The sequence below is a fragment of the Candoia aspera genome, chromosome 3, assembly GCF_035149785.1.
Source record: "Candoia aspera isolate rCanAsp1 chromosome 3, rCanAsp1.hap2, whole genome shotgun sequence".
NCBI classification, from domain to species: domain Eukaryota; kingdom Metazoa; phylum Chordata; class Lepidosauria; order Squamata; family Boidae; genus Candoia; species Candoia aspera.
This window is the reverse complement of record NC_086155.1, coordinates 56,844,047-56,862,379: the sequence shown is the minus strand read 5'-3', so window position 1 is coordinate 56,862,379 and position 18,333 is coordinate 56,844,047. Positions and strand designations below refer to the sequence as shown.

Genomic DNA, 18,333 nt, shown 5'->3' with positions numbered 1-18,333 from the left:
ATGAATGATCTACTAGTATTTCACAGAACAAGTGAGATATTCCAGATGACAGCTAAAAAGTGTCAAGCAGGCACTCAAGGCCAAAGCTGCTCCCCAAGTTATCCAGTCTTGTCTACTGTCTGTATCTTCAGGAAAACATCATTCTGCAATGGGGGGGAGGGATCACAAACTCAATCACGTACAGGTGATTGCTTCAGTTATTCTTTAACTCCCTCACTTATGCTGAATCTTAGAAGCTCACTGTCAGACTAAGAGGAGAGAATGTTTTTACTATCAATACATCATCTTAACAGCAGGTTTTCTACCTGGCAGCAAGTCGGATGCTTGAGCAGTTGAGATTTTATAAATTCCAATGTGAATTGTTCTGATCCTCCTGAGCAGATCAAAATAGCATTATCTTCTGGATTTCATACTTTTGTGATGCACATTGTAAGGGAAATCATCTTTAAAAGTGCATTATCTATGGTCTAGATTTAATAAGCCTGAGGATTTAATTAATTTTATATTAAATACGAAATGGGTATTATATGGTTTCTTTTTCTTTCCTTTTTTTAAATTAGTTTCTTCCATTTTTGTTATGTTCAGTTTATTTGAATTACTATAATGTTCTTTTCTCTCTGCATAACCACTATTTATTTATTTACCTGAGTTGGTGCCTTGCCTGTATTTCAATATTAAAAAACTATTTTTTAAAAAAAGAAATGCTTGTGTTTAAATAAAATATTGTATGTTTGTGTATTTTAAAAGAAAACATATTCCAATGTTAAATAGGCATTTGCATACTAATTTCTAGAAACAGGAAAAGAAGAAACTTGAATGAATGACCAAATGCAATTGGAAATAGACTTCTCCATCCAACTTTAGTATTCACACTACAGCTTAAAATTGGCATCTTTCACTGACCATGTTTGTTGTGCAGAATGACACAGAGGAGAGCAACTTCCTGACTGTGTATTCACTATGTCCCTTGAGAGGGTTTGTCTTAAGCCCACTTTATCTCTTTTCCAGCCTAGCAATTTCAGTTCCTTTCCTTCCAGCTTAACTGTGGCCACACCGTAGCTTCCTGTATGACTGCTTCAAGAGATATTAAGGTCTGAAAAGAAGCAAACCAAATCAAGGAAGCAAAACTTATACAGACAACCAACCATTCCTGGCAGTCAAACTGTAACATAGCACCATAAGAAAATGAGCAAGGGAAGCAAAAGATGTTTACAGGTTTCTCAGTCTCTTTTTTCTGTGGCAGCTTTTTCTTAGGTGCCTTGCGCTCTGCACGTCTTTGTTCAGTGGTTGTGTCAGCAGCTGTAATGAGTTTTTGCAAATCTTGTGTCCGCTTCTCCCTCTCTTTCTTCCTAGCTTCAATTTTCCGCAACTCCTGGATTAGATATTCTTCTTCTGCCACCTATAGATGAAAAAGAGGTAATGCAGCAGGATTACAGGATGGGTAAAGCAGTATTGGAGAGCCACCTAATGGCAACTATTTTATTTTTAGATGATGATCCTCTGTCCTATGGTTTCTAAAAGCCAGGGAATATTTCATTACCTATCTCTCTATCTATCTCTATCTCTATCTCCATCTATCCATCTCTCTCTCTCTCTTTGGACGTATGCCACCTCGATCAAAAAGTGACTCTATAGGCAAACCATTTGAAAAAGGTGCTTTGCAATACATAGGGACAAAGTGGCAAGTAGAAGCAACATGCATTTCGAAGCTTATTCAAGCAGAAATAGCCAGGAGCAGTCTTCAAAGCTGCCACAGAAACCTGACAAACTGCAAGTGCATTAACAGCTCAAAAAGAGGTGTTTTCTTTGTACTCCAGTGCATTGCGAAGTACTTCTTTCAAATGCTGTGCATGCCCCTAGAAAATAATGCTGCAAAGATCATATAATGTATTCCTTTTCATATACAGATACAGGTTTACCTATCATGTTATTCCCTTTTGGGGTGAGCAATGTTATGCAAAGGACATAAAGGGAACAATAAGCCAAATAAGTTAATGACCTGAGTTAAGGAATGAAATATAGACAAATCTAGCATATGCAACAATTGTAACTCTGAATACTCCTGAAAACCATACTTACTTCCACAACCACCACATCCATACACTGCTTCATATACTGCCTTTTATATTTTAAATGTCTATACTTTCTCAGTCTCCCCCTTCCTCTCAATCCATTCACTCTCCTTGATTATTTGCTTTATGATTTTATATTGTAAGCTGCCTAGAATATAGCAAATATAAATGACTGTACACATAAAGAATTTGTTTTACATTCTTTCTCTCTATATGATGAAACAATTGCATTTAACTTATTTTTAAGTTTCTCACGATATACTCAGCTCATATATCCATATAACAATATAGGCAAAAACATGTTTATTATGTATAACATTTTTGCTTTTTTTAACATTCATTCATTCATTCACCACAAAAGATCCTATACTATCTACTACCTTCCTACTAGCATTTGCACATCTTAAAATTTCTCAATAAATTTTTTCCATCTTCGGTAAACATTCTACCAGGATTCACAATTCAACTCCTTGCTCTAGAATGTAAAACTACTTTATCTTTGCTACATTTTCAGATCCATCCTCCTTGTTGCATTATACAGCCCATCAAGCATTTACTGAAAATCATTCAAGTTCTTAGCCAACAGCATGGCATTCTATACATACAAAAGTGTGTGTGTGTGTGTGTATAATTTTATCTCTCTCTCTCTGAAACCTTCAAACAACACACCTCTACCCTCATCAAAAGTATTCCTTATATATTTTCCATATACTGAACATCAAGAAGGCATCATACATCTTGTCTTACTCTGCTCAAAGCTGAATCATTTTCTAAGCATTCTATTTATTCTCACACATGATTTCATTATATATGGCCCTTGCTGCATTCGTGAACCAACTTTCAGCTCCACAGTAGTGCAAAACTTTTCATAATTTTATCACTTACAATGCTCAGTGATCTGCCTAGGGTAAAGCACTTCTCAAATTTTGGTCATTTTGCCTCTTCTACCCTTTTGATCAGAATCCTGCCAAACACCTTCTCAAGCATGCTAATCCCCAAGTAGCTTTTGTACTCTTGCTTCCTTTCCCTTTGTACAGGTAAAAGTAACCGCACTCTTCCAAGTGTCAGGCAGTCTTCACACACATATTAAACAAGTCACACATCCACTCCTTAAGCAAACCATACCCACATTTTAACATTTTTCCAGTTATACCATCGGCACTTGCATTCCAGTCATTTTACAATATTTTCACAGAATTTATGACTTCTTGCTCATCCATTTCTTTCTTGAATACTAACCTTTATAGGATTTAATTTTACTCCTTGACATATCACTATTATTTGCATACAAATCTCTAGCACACTTTTTCCAACCAGGGGTGTTAGCAAAATTAGGCAACAACCGTTCCAGAGCAGGTAAGGGGCAGGACAAGCCCAGTAGTGAGAGACTAACACTTGTGGTTGTTTCTGCCATGGAGCTCTCCAGAAGGTGGGGGGAGTGGTGCCCCACCTTATACGTCATCCCTGGCATTGCAGACAGCTTGGGTGAGGTTATTTTGCTGCCCCTTTGCCCTTCTATCATGCAGCCCACCATTACCAGTTGAAGCCAAGTGAAGAAGCACTCTGTCCTAGAAAAAAATTAGCAACCATTTCTCACAAATTAGAGTGAACACCTAGAGATAACAGCTTGCTTCAGCATTGCTTCATCCCAAATCAATTATTTTTAATTTCAGTCCTTCTGCTGGAATGAAAGCTCTTTTCACCTACTTTCAAAACAATTTTAATTTTTAATATATTAAAATTGTCCTACATTTTCTGTGCCACTTTTAATTTTAACCATTCCTTGCTTTTCTTTGATTACATTCTTTGTCTTTTTCTCTCGAGACACATTGTACAATATTTTTTCTCTCATCAGTTTTTGCAGTAACCATACTTTTTCATGCATTTTTCTCATCCACAGCATCTTTCCCTTCATCATTCCACCAAGAAAACTTTTTCATACTTCTCATTAACTTAACTCTACACACTTCTATGAGACTGTAATATAATTCTTTTCACTTTGTTCCAAGTAACTTTTACAACCTCTTTCCTTTTATCCACCTTCCATTCATTCTGAGGGGAGACTGACTTTTCCCCCCATTATGGTGCCGCAAATGGAGTGGTTTGAAGAGGTTTGAGTGAGTGTTGGAAAGCCATTAGAATATGTTGGAAAGTGTCATGGAGGGTTGACACCTCAGTTTGGGGGCTGAGGTATTATTGAAAGTTGGAGAAGGGCTAGTGCACCTGCCAAAAAGAGGCTACACTGGTGGTTCTCAACACAAGGAATGCTGGAGAGCAGCTGCAGAGGCCTTGGCCAGCTTGCCTGATACAGAAGAAACACAATGCGGTGACTTCATTATTGGATTCAGCTGCTGCCTGGGAATCTTCTTTAGGGCTCCTTCTTAATCCAAATCATTAAAGATAAATAAAATCAGCCAAACCTTAAAAACGATCCAGATAAATAGTCTTTATTCCTTATCCCACTTCAAAATAAACCAGAGCATTTACATATCCCACAATGTACACAGAGCCTTTTTCTTAGAAAGATCAAACAGCCCAACTGCCCCTCCTTAAAAACTCCGACTTCTCTTCAGGAAACCTCCCATACATAATAACCCCTTCTTTTTCATGGCATTCCACCAGAAAATCCATTTCACTTGTGGCTTCCAATTCACTCTCTCCCTTAAATTTCTCCAACTCAACTATCCAATCTTCGTCCAGCATTTCAATAAAAATCCCAATCTCATTTCTGTCACTGTTAAAATCCTCAGTTTCATCCACAACATCCCCAACCAGATGACACATTTTAGACCTCATATTTTCCATAATGTCCTGAATGTCTTGCATAAAAACTTGGTAGGAGCCAGAAAGAATCTGTTTAAAATCTTGGTGGAAGTCAGAGAAAATCTGTTTAAAATCCTCGATGCCCCACACAGTAGATTATGGTGCCTCCTAGGAGCTTAACCAGAGAAAGCTGAAGATATGAAAAAGTTCCGGAATGTGTTTACACAAGCGAAAGTGAGATATGCAGACATTTCCCCAGGGAAAGTAGAAGCAGAAAGCTGAAGGTTCCTATCAGCCGATTCAACATACAGGAAAATGCTAATATCTTCAAATTTAGTACAAAAGTAGTAACAGGGAGACAATTATTTACTCTCAATCCTCCTTAATATTTGGAGGGAAAACAAAGTCCAAAACTTAAAAAGAAGTTTTTAAAAATTGATTCCAAAAATAATGATAAGCACAAGACCACTTCTCCTTGCTGTAGAAAGCTCTCTTAGGGTATGCATACTTAAAAGAAATATAAATTGGATGATCTAGAAATGGGGTGACCGGTCTTAGTGTCCCTTTAAGACTACAGTGTGGCTTGGAAAATGGTGACGTCCCAGCCTCCCAGCTAGCTCTTACCAGTCAAATGCGAACACTGTTTGCAATCTTCTTGGTGCAAGCAGCCGTCTGGAGGACAGATGGGGTGATTCCAGCTGTTTTTCTTTTTCCAGAAAACACTCCTGGGCTTCAGGAAAACCTGCCTGAGCCCAAAAAAACTGCCGCGTTGTCAGCTCCACCCCCTGAGCCTGCAAGCACGGCTGTTCAGTCCATGTCCCCACCGGAAGTCAGAAGGTACAGTGAATGTTGTACGAAGTCTGGGTTGGTGGCTACTAACATTAAATGGGCTTTAGTTTGGAATCCTTCCTGATGGACTTTGTTATATGGATTTCTGATTCTGTCCAGACTGCTTTGGAGGCAAGTGTGGAGGAAAGGTTCTTCTTTTACAACTGTTGGGAAGGAGGGGGCAACTTTGGACAGTGCATCTGCTGTAATACACCTGTATTGATGTATTCCTTCTCAGGGAAAAGGACAGGGTCTCCTCTCAGAAATTTGTCCACCTGGGCTCTAGATTAGGTACCAGCCATTAGCAAGGGAGGAGAATAGCTGTTGTCATCTGCTGTACTCTCTTGGCCTTTAGAGGTGCTATCCAGAAATACCGTAGATGGACGTGAGACCTTGTTTGTGCTATTGGGCCAGAGCGACCAGTTGAATCTGCTGCTTGGGTACTTTTCCCTCTGCTATAGAGCAGGAAGGGTGCATGACATGATTGCCAGGTTGGTGGTGGTGTTCCCCCAGTTAGCTTCAACCTGCCTTCCCTTGGTGAGGGGCCAGGAGAGGTCATGAGTTCATGGCAGCCATGACAACCATGAATCTGACCCGACTTATTGAGGGCTTGACACACATTAAAGGTCACATATTAGATCTAGTCTTTGTCTCAGGATGGATGCAACATGATCTGAAAGTGGGGAGTGTTGAAGTTCAACCCCTTATGGACAGATCACTTTCTGATTGCTATGGAATTTGGCATAATGACCCCTCCTCTACAGAGGGGAAGGGCCCATTAGATGGGTCCACCCCAGGTTCCTAATGGATCCCAAAGGTTTCAGAGAATTCTTGGAGGTGTGATAGGCAGTTCAGCTGAGACTTTGGTTGCCCACTGGAATAATTAAGACACCCAGGGCTTTGGACTGGACTGAACTGGAGCAGTCTCTCTCTGTGCATAAGTCTGCTACTGTTCCCTGATTTACTGAGGAGCCCAGGGAGATGAAGTGACAGAAAAGACACAAAAATATTTTCCTACTTTATTGCACTGGCTGTATGCCTCCCAGTAGCCCTTTGTAAGACAACCCACTTCCTTTTAGGGAAGGATGTTTACTTGGATCATCCGAAGTGCTGCTGTGAGGAATTTCATGGCATTTAGTAGACCAAATCACTCAGATTTAGAAAGAGATGGACTCTAATTGGACCATATCTATGAAGATGACTGTGGCTTTCTCTTGTGATATAATCTGAGTCTGTGAATCCTGTGGAAGTGGATAGGGCCCTCTGCAGTGTTAGTTCCATCACTTCTCAGTTGGACAAGAAATATGGTGGTGTTGCTGACCCAGAACCTGGAGATTATCAGGGTCAGGATGGAGAGGAACAGACTCAGCAGAGCGGCTCCAGGTTTGCGAGCCTACTGATTCAAGGGACATATCTTTATATGTCCATAATTTGTGAGTCCCCCTAGACTCACAGCTCCTGCTTAAAGAGCAGGTGATAGATAAGGCTATGATAGCTTTTGTACAGCTACATCTGGCCCCTCACTTGTAATCATTCTCATGGAGAGCCCTTGCTCATGGTCACTCATGCCCTAGTCACTTCCCTGTTGGATTATTGTAATGTGCTCTACATGGGATGGCTTTTGAAGAAGATCTGGAAGCTACAGCTGGTACAGAATGTGGCAACCCAGGAAATGACAAGTGTGCTCCAATATATTTGTATGACACCTCTGCTTTGGGAGCTCCACTGGTTATCAGTGGGCTTCTGGGTGCAACTTAGGATGCTAGTTGTCACCTTTAAGACCCTATATACTTCTGATCCTGGTTATCTAAGAGGCTGCATCCTCTGGCATTCATCTATCCAACCAACCAAGTGTCATAGGGTTAACTATTTCCAGGTCCTGTCTCTCTGAGACTGTCATCTGCCAAGGCCTCAGGGGCAAGCTTTTTCCATCACTGCTCTCATTCTTTGGAATTCCCTCCTAGTGGACTGATTTATCCCTCCCGTGCTTCAAGAAACTTTTACTACCAACTTCCATCTTCTAGTTAGCACAAGAGGATGGTATATAGGTGAACTTGCTGTATCTGCTGACAGAGCCTTAAAGAAGCCATGCCTTTCTCTTGATTTATAAGTAGCCACTCACATTTGCAGTGCACTCGTTACAACCCCTTAATAGTCCACTAATTCAAATGCTTTCTTCCTTGGGACCTCAAGCAGTATTTCCTGCTAATGGTAAGGACTGTTAACAATCAGTTTGGGCACCTTCTGGCCAAGATGCCACAAGTACAACCAAAGCCCAGTTTTAACCCAAGCATACTCACACTATTCTATACAAACTAGGATACCTAATCCAAATATTATCTTGCAAGCTAACATAGTGTTGGCCACATCCCACCACCCAGTTCACATACTTAGGATGCTTTATATTTTGGATTCTTTTCTTTGCAACATTTAAAGGCCTAGGAAGGCTTTCAAGTTACCGATCTTGCAGCACTAAATGCCATGGTTCTATGACCCATCACCCTACAGTTCCCAAGTCTATTTACATTCTTGATGTCAAAGTCATATACATATACATTCTATGTCCTTATACCAGATCAATGAACTGTTGCCAGAAGCTTCATGTCTAAATGTCTTAACAAAAACCAGTCTCCAAAAATACAGTAAGGTGAAAATGCTTAATAACTGCGCAATAATGCAAATATCCATCTCTTAATGGGGAAAAATTATCCAAAATTAAGAAGTACTATCTCATAAGTACCATCAGCACACTATTCAGTACCCTATTCCAGGATTTCTCAAACAAAAATTGAGTAACACGTTTCAACCCAGTATGTTCTTTTAATTATTAGTCATACTGATCAATTCATATGCACATATTGATTACTGGTCTTCAAATGGTGGCAATATATTACTAATTATTTTCAAGAGGAATCATGTTAACAATTTCAAAGGGTAATGGAACCAGCAACCAGTGGCCATTGCTACTACTCTGGCACTAAGTAATTCAAAACCTATCTGCCTTCTAATATTCATTGCCATTACCTGTTCTGGCGTTCGGTTGTACAGCCTTTCTAATTGTTCCTTCCGGCGCCTTTCATGGCCAGCATCAAAGACAGGGATTTTCAGGTCTGTGCCTGGAGCTGCACGAATATTGGCTAACTTGGCACAGATATGATAATAACGCTCCTTTAGGTCTTCTACTGACCGCTTCTAAGTTAAGAACAAGGATTAAAAATAGAAACGATGAAAAGAAATGAAGAGATTAGGGATAAAAGAACACACACGAGAAATGACTATAACTAGCACCAAGACATTACAGTATCAGAATAAGATTTACTGGTTGGTACTCTAAGGTTACGCATGATGCCATGTTATTATTAATTCAACAATGAAAAGAACAGGCAGTACATATTCTTTCCAATATTCAATTTTATGAGAAAAATGTATTTATACAGACATATTTATCATTTAGTATTTGTTCTTAGACATATATATCTTCCATTAAGAAAAACTTTGAAAATCTTTAATATGGACAGTCCAAGAAATCAGAAAAAAGAGTGTTAATCTGTTGATGCTTCTATATTTCATTAAACAACCATCTTCTAAAATTATCAAACTGTGCCACTCTTGTTTATGCATCATCTTATCCAATATTCTCCACAACCATTCAATTAAGCTGGCCTAACTGTAAAGTGTCCAAAGGTCTTTGTGTAAGTTGGACATCTTTTCTGCGGGCCTTTGAGTGAAAAGTTGGCCATGTGGCACATGCTAACATCACATAGTTTTGTATTTCACAACTGTTAATGCTTTTTATCTGTTTTTGCCTGCAACCAACAAAGAAACAAAAAGCTTCCAAATCTCATGCTAATTCCAGAGTTAAAGTCAGAATCTGGATTATAATTAGGCACAGTTTCTGGCTACCCTGTGATAGAAGTTGAAGCATATTTGAGGAGTAATAAGGAGAATACCAGTGATACACTAACCTCCTGGACAGAGCTGTATCTGACAGGTTTATTAAGCCAATTTCCATTTTTTTTCAGTGAATCTCACTTATCCCACACAAGGACAAGAAGCCAAAAATCTTTAACCAGGGAATGTGAGTCAGTTCTCACTTGATGTTCAATGTTTACTCTTCTATGGGATGACCATCGGACAAGTAGTGAGATGGGCAGTGTATAAATTTGATTAAATAAATAAAGTAATGGATTCTTTAAATTTTAAGTTCCTTGGCACACTGCACCAAAACAGCATTTATATAAAACTATCAGTCAACAGAACCCTTTTCATGACATTCTCCTCACCTATAAACTCTACTTGTAAGGAGGAGCTGTAGTGATGCACGCGTTACCTTCATACCTTTCTTACTGTTCTTGTCACCTTCTATAACTGGAGCCTGATTTCACAGACACCTTCTATAGTGTCTTTGTAAACTAAACTCTCCTTGGTAGACAGTCATCCCCACATAAATGACAATGAGAACAGTAAGGTAAAAGGAGTGGAGCTAGCAAGCTCATCCTGTTTCATCTTTTTGCAAGCAGCACTTACAGATTAGAATGACTGAATGAGATTAGAGGCTTACTTTGAACTGCTGGTGATCATAGCGGTCATGAATGACCACAAAACGGAGGTCAAAACGTCGTGATAAGTCGAAGAGGTGGTCTGTTTCAGCTTTTGTCCAGGCATCATCATGAAGGTACATTTGATACTCCTGCTCTGAATAGACTGGAACTTGTACTGTCTATCCAAAGAGAGAAAAGATTGCTCACACAACAGGTCCTTCTTATCCATGCATATAATAGTTCCATCAAGCAGGAGACATGTTGAGGCATATAACAGAAATTCATGATAGAAATCTCATTGTTCCAAAAACAAAAGTTCCTCAAAATGCCATTTTTACATCTTTAGTTCCCTCCACCATTTTTTCTATAGTTCCTAGATTCATCCATCATTTTGACTGAACTTGAAGAGGATGGCTATACAGTGCCTCAGATTCAAAGGCAAAAAGATGCTGTGGAGCACATGGGGGAACAAACATGGCTCTGCGGCTGCCTTCTATAGCTGCAATGTAAATTATAGTTGTAGATCACTAAAAACTGATGTGGGAGTTAGCACTAGACATAGCAAGTAAAAAAGAGTATTGGGGACTATTTTTTAAAGATTTTTTATGAACTTTTACTAAGCATACCAATCCCACACATACAATAAAACTCTTATCAAGCCTCCATACTTTGTTGAATCTGGCGAAAGGGTAATCCTTGCCCTCTTCTGCCGCCCTTCTCCAGTGGTAGAACATTGCCCCATCCTTCCTAGCAGGATTTGTGAATGGCATCCACTTCCAAGGCCTCACTTTCTTGGAACCAAGTTTTGCCTTTACTGTACGATAACCCTGTGTTGTGTCACTTGGTAAAAGAGGGGGTGCATCCCTGAAAGAAAAACACAAGACCTAAACCAACCAACTGCCAGTATAAGGATCACTGAAGACATATTTACTGCTCAATCCATGTTTTTCTGAAGAAGAGTTACTGTAAAGACAACTTAAAGACAAGATAACAATGCATACCTTCAAATTATTTTATATAACCTGTACAAAACTGTAGTTAGGTGAGTTTGGAAGTAATTTATTATTAAGTCCTGAATGTGTTATTTTATGCAAAGGCCAGTGAAAAGGGTTTACAAGAATGTTTTTATCTGAATAGTCTTGCTGATTTCCCTCATATTGTTGACATTTATCTGTATTATAATAAAATAAGAGATGACATAAAAAACAAAAAAGGGAAGGATAAAGATGTGAGGAAAAACAGCTATACTGACAATGCTGTTTATAGGAATGAGTTTAAAAGTTTGTTTATTTATTTATTATTCAAATTTCTACCTGCGCCCATCTCCACCAAAAACAGGGGACTCTGGGCAGTTTACAATAAAATTTACAATTTAAAACCATCAAACACATAAATTATAATGCAACAACCAACATAAAAATAAATATAAAATATAAAATCCAAATGGGGGAGATTACATTCAGCAGGGAGGACTCTATGACACCAGCCACCCCCAGGAAGAGCTATTGCCTTTCCCATCCCAGGCAAGGTGGCAGAACCAGGTCTTCAAAGCCTTTCGGAAGGCCAGGAGCAAAGGGGCCCGCCTCACCTCTGGGGGCAGAGTGTTCCAGGGGGCAGGCACCACTGCAGAGGAGGCCCGCCTCCTGGACCCTGCCAAGTGGAATTCCCTTACTGATACTGTTACCCAGCTGTATTATTTATTTTTATTATACCCTAACAATTTATTCCCGTTTTATTTTATATATTTATATTATGACGCTATGCCTTTCTTTTTCTTTTTTTGTGCCTTCGAGTCAGTCTTGACTCCTGGTGACTGCCTGGACAAGTCCCTGCAGTTTTCTTGGCAGCATTTTCGGAAGTGGTTTGCCACTGCCTTCTTCCTCGGGCTGAGAGAGAGAAAGAGAGAGAGATTTGCCTAAAGTCACCCAGCTAGCTAAAGCTGGCCTAGAACTGCCACTCTCCTGTTTCTAGCCTTGTGCTTTTAACTACTATACCAAACTGACTCTCGTTATAGCTTAGCAGAGTCCAAATTCACAGTACAGGATAAGCAAGTCCTATGTAGTCATTCTGAAATACAGATTGGTACACTTCAGATTTCTCCTTCACAGGTATCCAGTTGGTTAGGACAAAATTATGTTTGAAATATCTGCAAATGTTTTTGAGAGATTAGATTTGAAAAGATTACAATAGCTTACCATGCTTGGAAATCATGTCTTCTTTTTTTTTAAAATAAAAAAGCAAAATATTTAGGAGATTTGCTATTAACTAAGATGAAGTATGGGGTGGTTATATTTTATTATACAGCAGGCCAGCATAATCAAGGATTAAAATAGTGTTGCTGTTCAGCATTGTTTTCATAAGAGCACTGCTCTTACAAAATTTAAATGCCAAAAAGTATCTAAGTTGAATTTTCATTTTTAGAAAAAAAACTATGACTTTGCATGCATACATTTTAACTGTTCTTCCCAAAGGCCATGTATCTGAGAAAAAAGCCCCAAATTTTCTTGGACACATCAAATGAGTTACATGGTGCTTAGAATACTTGCTTGTTGTTGTTGTTGTTGATTCGTTTAGTCGCTTCTGACTCTTCGTGACTTCATGGACCAGCCCACACTAGAGCTTCCTGTCAGTCGTCAACACCCCCAGCTCCCCCAGGGATGAATCCATCACCTCTAGAATATCACCCATCCATCTTGTCCTTGGTCGGCCCCTCTTCCTTTTGCCTTCCACTCTCCCTAGCATCAGCATCTTCTCCAGGGTGTCCTGTCTTCCCCTTATGTGGCCAAAGTATTTCAGTTTTGCCTTTAATACCATTCCCTCAAGTGAGCAGTCTGGCTTTATTTCCTGGAGGATGGACTGGTTTGATCTTCTTGCAGTCCAAGGCACTCTCAGAATTTTCCTCCAACACCACAGTTCAAAAGCATCGATCTTCCTTCTCTCAGCCTTCCTTATGGTCCACCTCTCGCAGCCATATGTTACTAGCAGGAACACCATTGCTTTAACTGTGTGGACCTTTGTTGTCAGTGTGATGTCTCGGCTCTTATTTTATCGAGATTTGTCATTGCTCTTCTTCCAAGGATTAAGTGTCTTCTGATTTCCTGACTGCAGTCAGCATCTGCAGTAATCTTCGCACCTAGAAATACAAAGTCTTTCACTGCTTCTACATTTTCTCCCTCTATTTGCCAGTTATCAATCAAGCTGGTTGTCATAATCTTGGTTTTTTTGAGGTTTAGCTGCAAGCCAGCTTTTGCACTTTCTTCTTTCACCTTCATCATAAGGCTCCTCAGTTCCTCTTCGCTTTCAGCCGTCAAAGTGGTATCATCTGCATATCTGAGATGGTTAATGTTTCTTCCAGCGATTTTAACTCCAGCCTTGGATTCCTCAAGCCCAGCTTGTCGCATGATGTGTTCTGCGTACAAGTTGAATAGGTAGGGTGAGAGTATACAGCCCTGCCGTACTCCTTTCCCAATCTGAAACCAGTCCGTTGTTCCGTGGTCTGTTCTTACTGTTGCTACTTGGTCGTCGTACAGATTCTTCATGAGGCAGACAAGATGACTTGGTATCCCCATACCGCTAAGAACTTGCCACAATTTGTTATGGTCCTCACAGTCAAAGGCTTTAGATAGTCAATAAAACAGAAATAGATGTTTTTCTGAAACTCCCTGGCTTTTTCCATTATCCAGCGGATATTGGCAATTTGGTCCCGAGTTCCTCTGCCTTTTCTAAACGCAGCCTGTACATCTGGCAATTCTCGCTCCATGAATTGCTGAAGTCTACCTTGCAGGATCTTGAGCATTACCTTACTGGCATGTGAAATGAGTGCCACTGTTCGATAGTTTGAACATTCTTTAGTGTTTCCCTTTTTTGGTATGAGGATATAAGAATACTTGCTTATAGAGATGTAATATGCTAAAGCCTTACTTTTTATTATAATATTGAAGAATTGTAATTTTCACTTTTTAGTTAATTGCTATTTTCCTAGCTAATAAATATATCTAGGTAGCTTAAGATGTTTAGTTTGGAAAACAAATAACTGATTTTATATTTTATAAATAACCCCCAAATTACAATTTTATCAAGCAAATAAGCCATACACTTAGTTTAATTAAATAATTTCAGAAATTATTTTTAAGAAAGTATTAGATGTATTTCAAATTTCACCCATTATTTTCAAGAAAATTAAAAAAGAAGGCTTGTGGTGGCTTTTCCATGCATTGAAGGGAGCAGTCCTAGCAAGTCTAATAATTTTTATAATGCTTTAAAATTAAATCAACTTTAAATAAGTTGATTTTGTCTTGCCTCTACCCTCTTTCGGAAATTCAGCTTGGTATATGACACTCAAAAACCAAGTGTGGTCCTAGGTGCCAAAACACTGCACATTCCTGACCTAATCACAAGGACCAGGAACTCTAGGAAAGATAAGAAATGGAAGAAAGGCAACATTTAAAAAGTGATCTGTCAAATCTTTTATGTGCATGAAATCTAGAAGATGAAAAGCTGACTGAGTGTATACACTTAAGTGGGGCAAATGAGTAACAAAACACTTACTTTTTATCAGAGTACAGCAGCGCATAGACCTCTCGGTGCATTCCTTCTGGTCTCTTAAATGTTAGGGTCTCTGATGATTTCTTGGATTTTTTCTGAAACAAAAAAATATTCATTTAAATATTTAGTGGGAGCATTAAGGTCAATTACTAGAAGAACGTTGGTTATTCTGCCTTTCTGAGTTAAGACAATGTTATGCCTCCTTAGTGATATCCTGAAACATGTTCTCATAGTCCAAGTTCCCAAAGCCTCTACTTCCCGTTTCACTTTTGCTTCTCAAAACGTAGAATGAGGGGGGGGGGAGTTAGTGGAGATTCTAGAGGCAGCTGACTGATGAACAAACAAATCTCTTTTACCCCAGACGAATCGCATTCCTTCTCATTCTAACATCCTTACTCATTCCTGTCATTGTGCTGGGTAGCCCTGTTTCCTTCTTGCCAAATAAGGTAAACAAAGCTACAAAGACAAAACAGAGATAAATATGCAAATGAGACACGGGGAAGTGCCTATAAGGTGTTCTGTGAACTCCAAAATTATGATGTAGAAACATGCAGACTTTATGAAAAAAAAAGTAGAATAAAATTTTTAATCTAGACTGATAAATCAATCAGAGGCCATACAAGTGATGTATTCTAGCTCTAAATTCCTGTAATATTTCACTGACTCCATTAAACAAAATGGAATAAGTGAAAGTACAAAGTACAAAGACAGTATTTTCTTTAGATATCCAAATACATAAGGACATCAGAATTGGGAGACTAAAACTGCATCAAATTTTATAAACACACACGAAACATTGTACTTTATTTTTATATTTTCTATTAAAACCCCTTAGGTTCCTCAAGCACAGAAGTGGCAAGATTCTTCCATGAGAGAATCATGCTGGCAAGATCCTAAATAACAATATAATCTTGTTGCATGTTTATAGAAATATTCTTTCTTGTGCCATGTTCTACATAATTTCTGTAATTCATAGCTCACGCACTGTAACCAACAACACATGATGGAGAGTATCATGCAAGTGTAGCCTCAGGTTTAAGGACTCAATGGAAGTAGTCCAAAACCTAAAGTGAAATTCATCATCTTGAAGACTTATCTCAGTCAGCCATCCCCATCTGTACCTTATCAGAATTGATGATGTCTTTCTTATTAATGGTTCCTATGTTTTCAGATTCTGGCCCCCCCAGCTCAAGTATATCCCGGACATCTGCTCCTGTAGCCATTCTGATTGTCTAAAATAAAAAAAAAGGAAAACACAGATACCCAGAGACATAGAGTAACCTTTGCAAAATTAATTGCTTTTCTTCACCCTAGATTCTCTACTAAATAATAGCATGTTAGGCATCTGAAACATCTAAATGAAGAATAAGTATCAATGGTATCTTTTGCATCAACGTGTTTGCCATTCAAAACAGAATACGGAAATTGGTGTTTGGATCCTGAGAAAATCTACTTTCATTTAAGAAATGGTTTCCAGGCATTAAATGTGGACAAAAGGCAAAATCTAAAACTTGTCTCCCAAATGTAGTCTTAGATCATTCTGTCTGTTTTGGCTAATCCTCCCCCATCCTGATGATTACCAAGTTCAGATATCCCCTCCTTTCTAACCTTATGAAAAGAAAAAAAAACACCAAATCCTGAATCTCTGAAATAGGGATAAATAAATATGGTCAAATGTGTTGTCTAACCAAACAAAACATTTAGACTTTTTGTTACAAATTTTGCACATGTGTGTTGAGTCAAATGAGAATTCTAGACTCAAAAAGCTATTATCCATGCTTCACAAAATGTAATAAGCAAGTCTACATAATTATGATGAAAAAGTAACACAATTTGTGGTGCAATATACTTTTTCTGTCATCAAGTTAACAAATATGAGGAACATGGAATAAAGATATAATTTGAAATCTATCCCAATTGTTATTATTAAAAAAGAGGGGGCTGATATCATAAATGAATACAGAAAACATAGTTTTAAAGCATAATTAAACATATGCACAGAAATATTAGGGCTGTGCACACATAGAAAATGATTCACACAGAAGCCTGAAAAAGTAGGGCTACTTTAATGAATAGCAGTGAAATGTTACACTCGCATGCGATCTAAACAACTTCTTCCAAATTATCTTCAAAGTGTGCAAAGCATTAGCATGCATGCATATATATATATATATATATATATATATATATATATATATATATATATACATATTCTGAAATGTTTAGTTTATTGAAGGTTTGTCAGAATTCAAATAATATTCTCTTTCTTTGCTATTTGTCTATTCCTTGTATCATAAAAATAATCTAAAAATAAATATGATATAATGTTGCATATAATACAACTTTATTATTAGTTATAGCCAAAACACTAGTATCTGCAAGAACAATTGGTAGAGTTCATGAGGAAAAAGACTAGAAGCAAAAGACAGGCGTGTTTGGCTAGCTGAAATATTCTTATATTAAGGCAATAACTTTTATTAAGCCAACTAAGGATTCCAAGTAGTGTACAAACTTTAATTTCTCCTAAACTCTTCACCATGAAAAACACTAAACAAAGAAAATATGTCTGAGGAGGACAAAAAGAAAAGGTTATTAATGTTGAATTCATGACTAGAACGAAAGCCATTTTTTTCAAACTTCCCCACCATCACCATTTTGCTTTGCTGAACATCTTCTATGAAGAATAAAGTATTAATTGCTATTTTTATTTATAAAATGACAGTGAGATTTGTCATCTTACTTTCTGGAGTTACAGACAGACACAAATGAATCTTCTTACACTGTCAAGACAGAGGCATCAAGTGTACTTAAGAATGAATATACCATTCAGTAAAAATATCCACATAAAAAACACTGCAACTCTTAAGAATGATGTTAGTATCACAGTAATATTTCAGAAGGAATTAATTCAGTTCAATGAGTGAGCATTTCCATCAGTTGTTTTTAAGTGTATTGACTGCAATCTTCTATCTATAACACACCAGTCCATATCTATTTGAGAAAAATGCTTAGTGAACCCAGTAAAATTTATTTCTGAGTAGAGTCAAACAAGATAGTACTTCCAGTCTTTCAGCTGGTGCATATAAAGCACTACAGTAGAATGCTTAAACCTTCTTTCTTATTTTCCTCATTGTGATATCTTTTCTTTAAACTCATTTATTGTTCTTTGGATTTTTACTGGAACTTTTAAAAAAACAAACTTGTTAATATTCTATTAAGTAGCTAAGGGGAATTATAAAAGACTCTGTTTAAAAAGCACAGCATGTGATTGACTATCATACTGTTTTGTATTAGCAATAATATATTGCTTTAAAATCATATTTCCCTGTGATAGCTTGTCAGTAAATATGGAGTAACAGTGAAGGAGACTACATTTTACCATACAAACACTTAGATTTAACAATCTGTGGACACAAAATATTGATCCTATAGACATCTAATACTATTCCATCTTCAGACTTGAAGGCCGATATATCTCAGGAAAAGAAACTAAAGAACTAAAATAAATGTCGCACTTACTGCCTTCCGAACTGCCCAAATTCTCGTCTCCCCAACCCCAGAAGTTCATTCCTATTTTCTCACCC

The 18,333-nt window shown here is 38.0% G+C and overlaps 1 protein-coding gene across 1 annotated transcript in view; it reads right to left on the bottom strand.

Moving 5' to 3' along the window:
* DMAP1 (DNA methyltransferase 1 associated protein 1) overlaps positions 1-17,540 on the bottom strand; it is a 46,623-nt gene extending 29,083 nt beyond the window's left edge. Inside the window, exons 1-7 of the mRNA XM_063297798.1 lie at positions 17,490-17,540; positions 15,871-15,981; positions 14,753-14,844; positions 10,873-11,068; positions 10,225-10,383; positions 8,688-8,855; positions 1,214-1,399 (exon numbers count right to left, since the gene is read on the bottom strand). Of these exons, the coding sequence (XP_063153868.1) occupies positions 1,214-1,399; positions 8,688-8,855; positions 10,225-10,383; positions 10,873-11,068; positions 14,753-14,844; positions 15,871-15,972 (903 nt within the window). The 5' untranslated portion in view covers positions 15,973-15,981; positions 17,490-17,540. The remainder of the gene's footprint in view (positions 1-1,213; positions 1,400-8,687; positions 8,856-10,224; positions 10,384-10,872; positions 11,069-14,752; positions 14,845-15,870; positions 15,982-17,489) is intronic.
* Between the last annotated feature and the right edge of the window lie 793 nt (positions 17,541-18,333).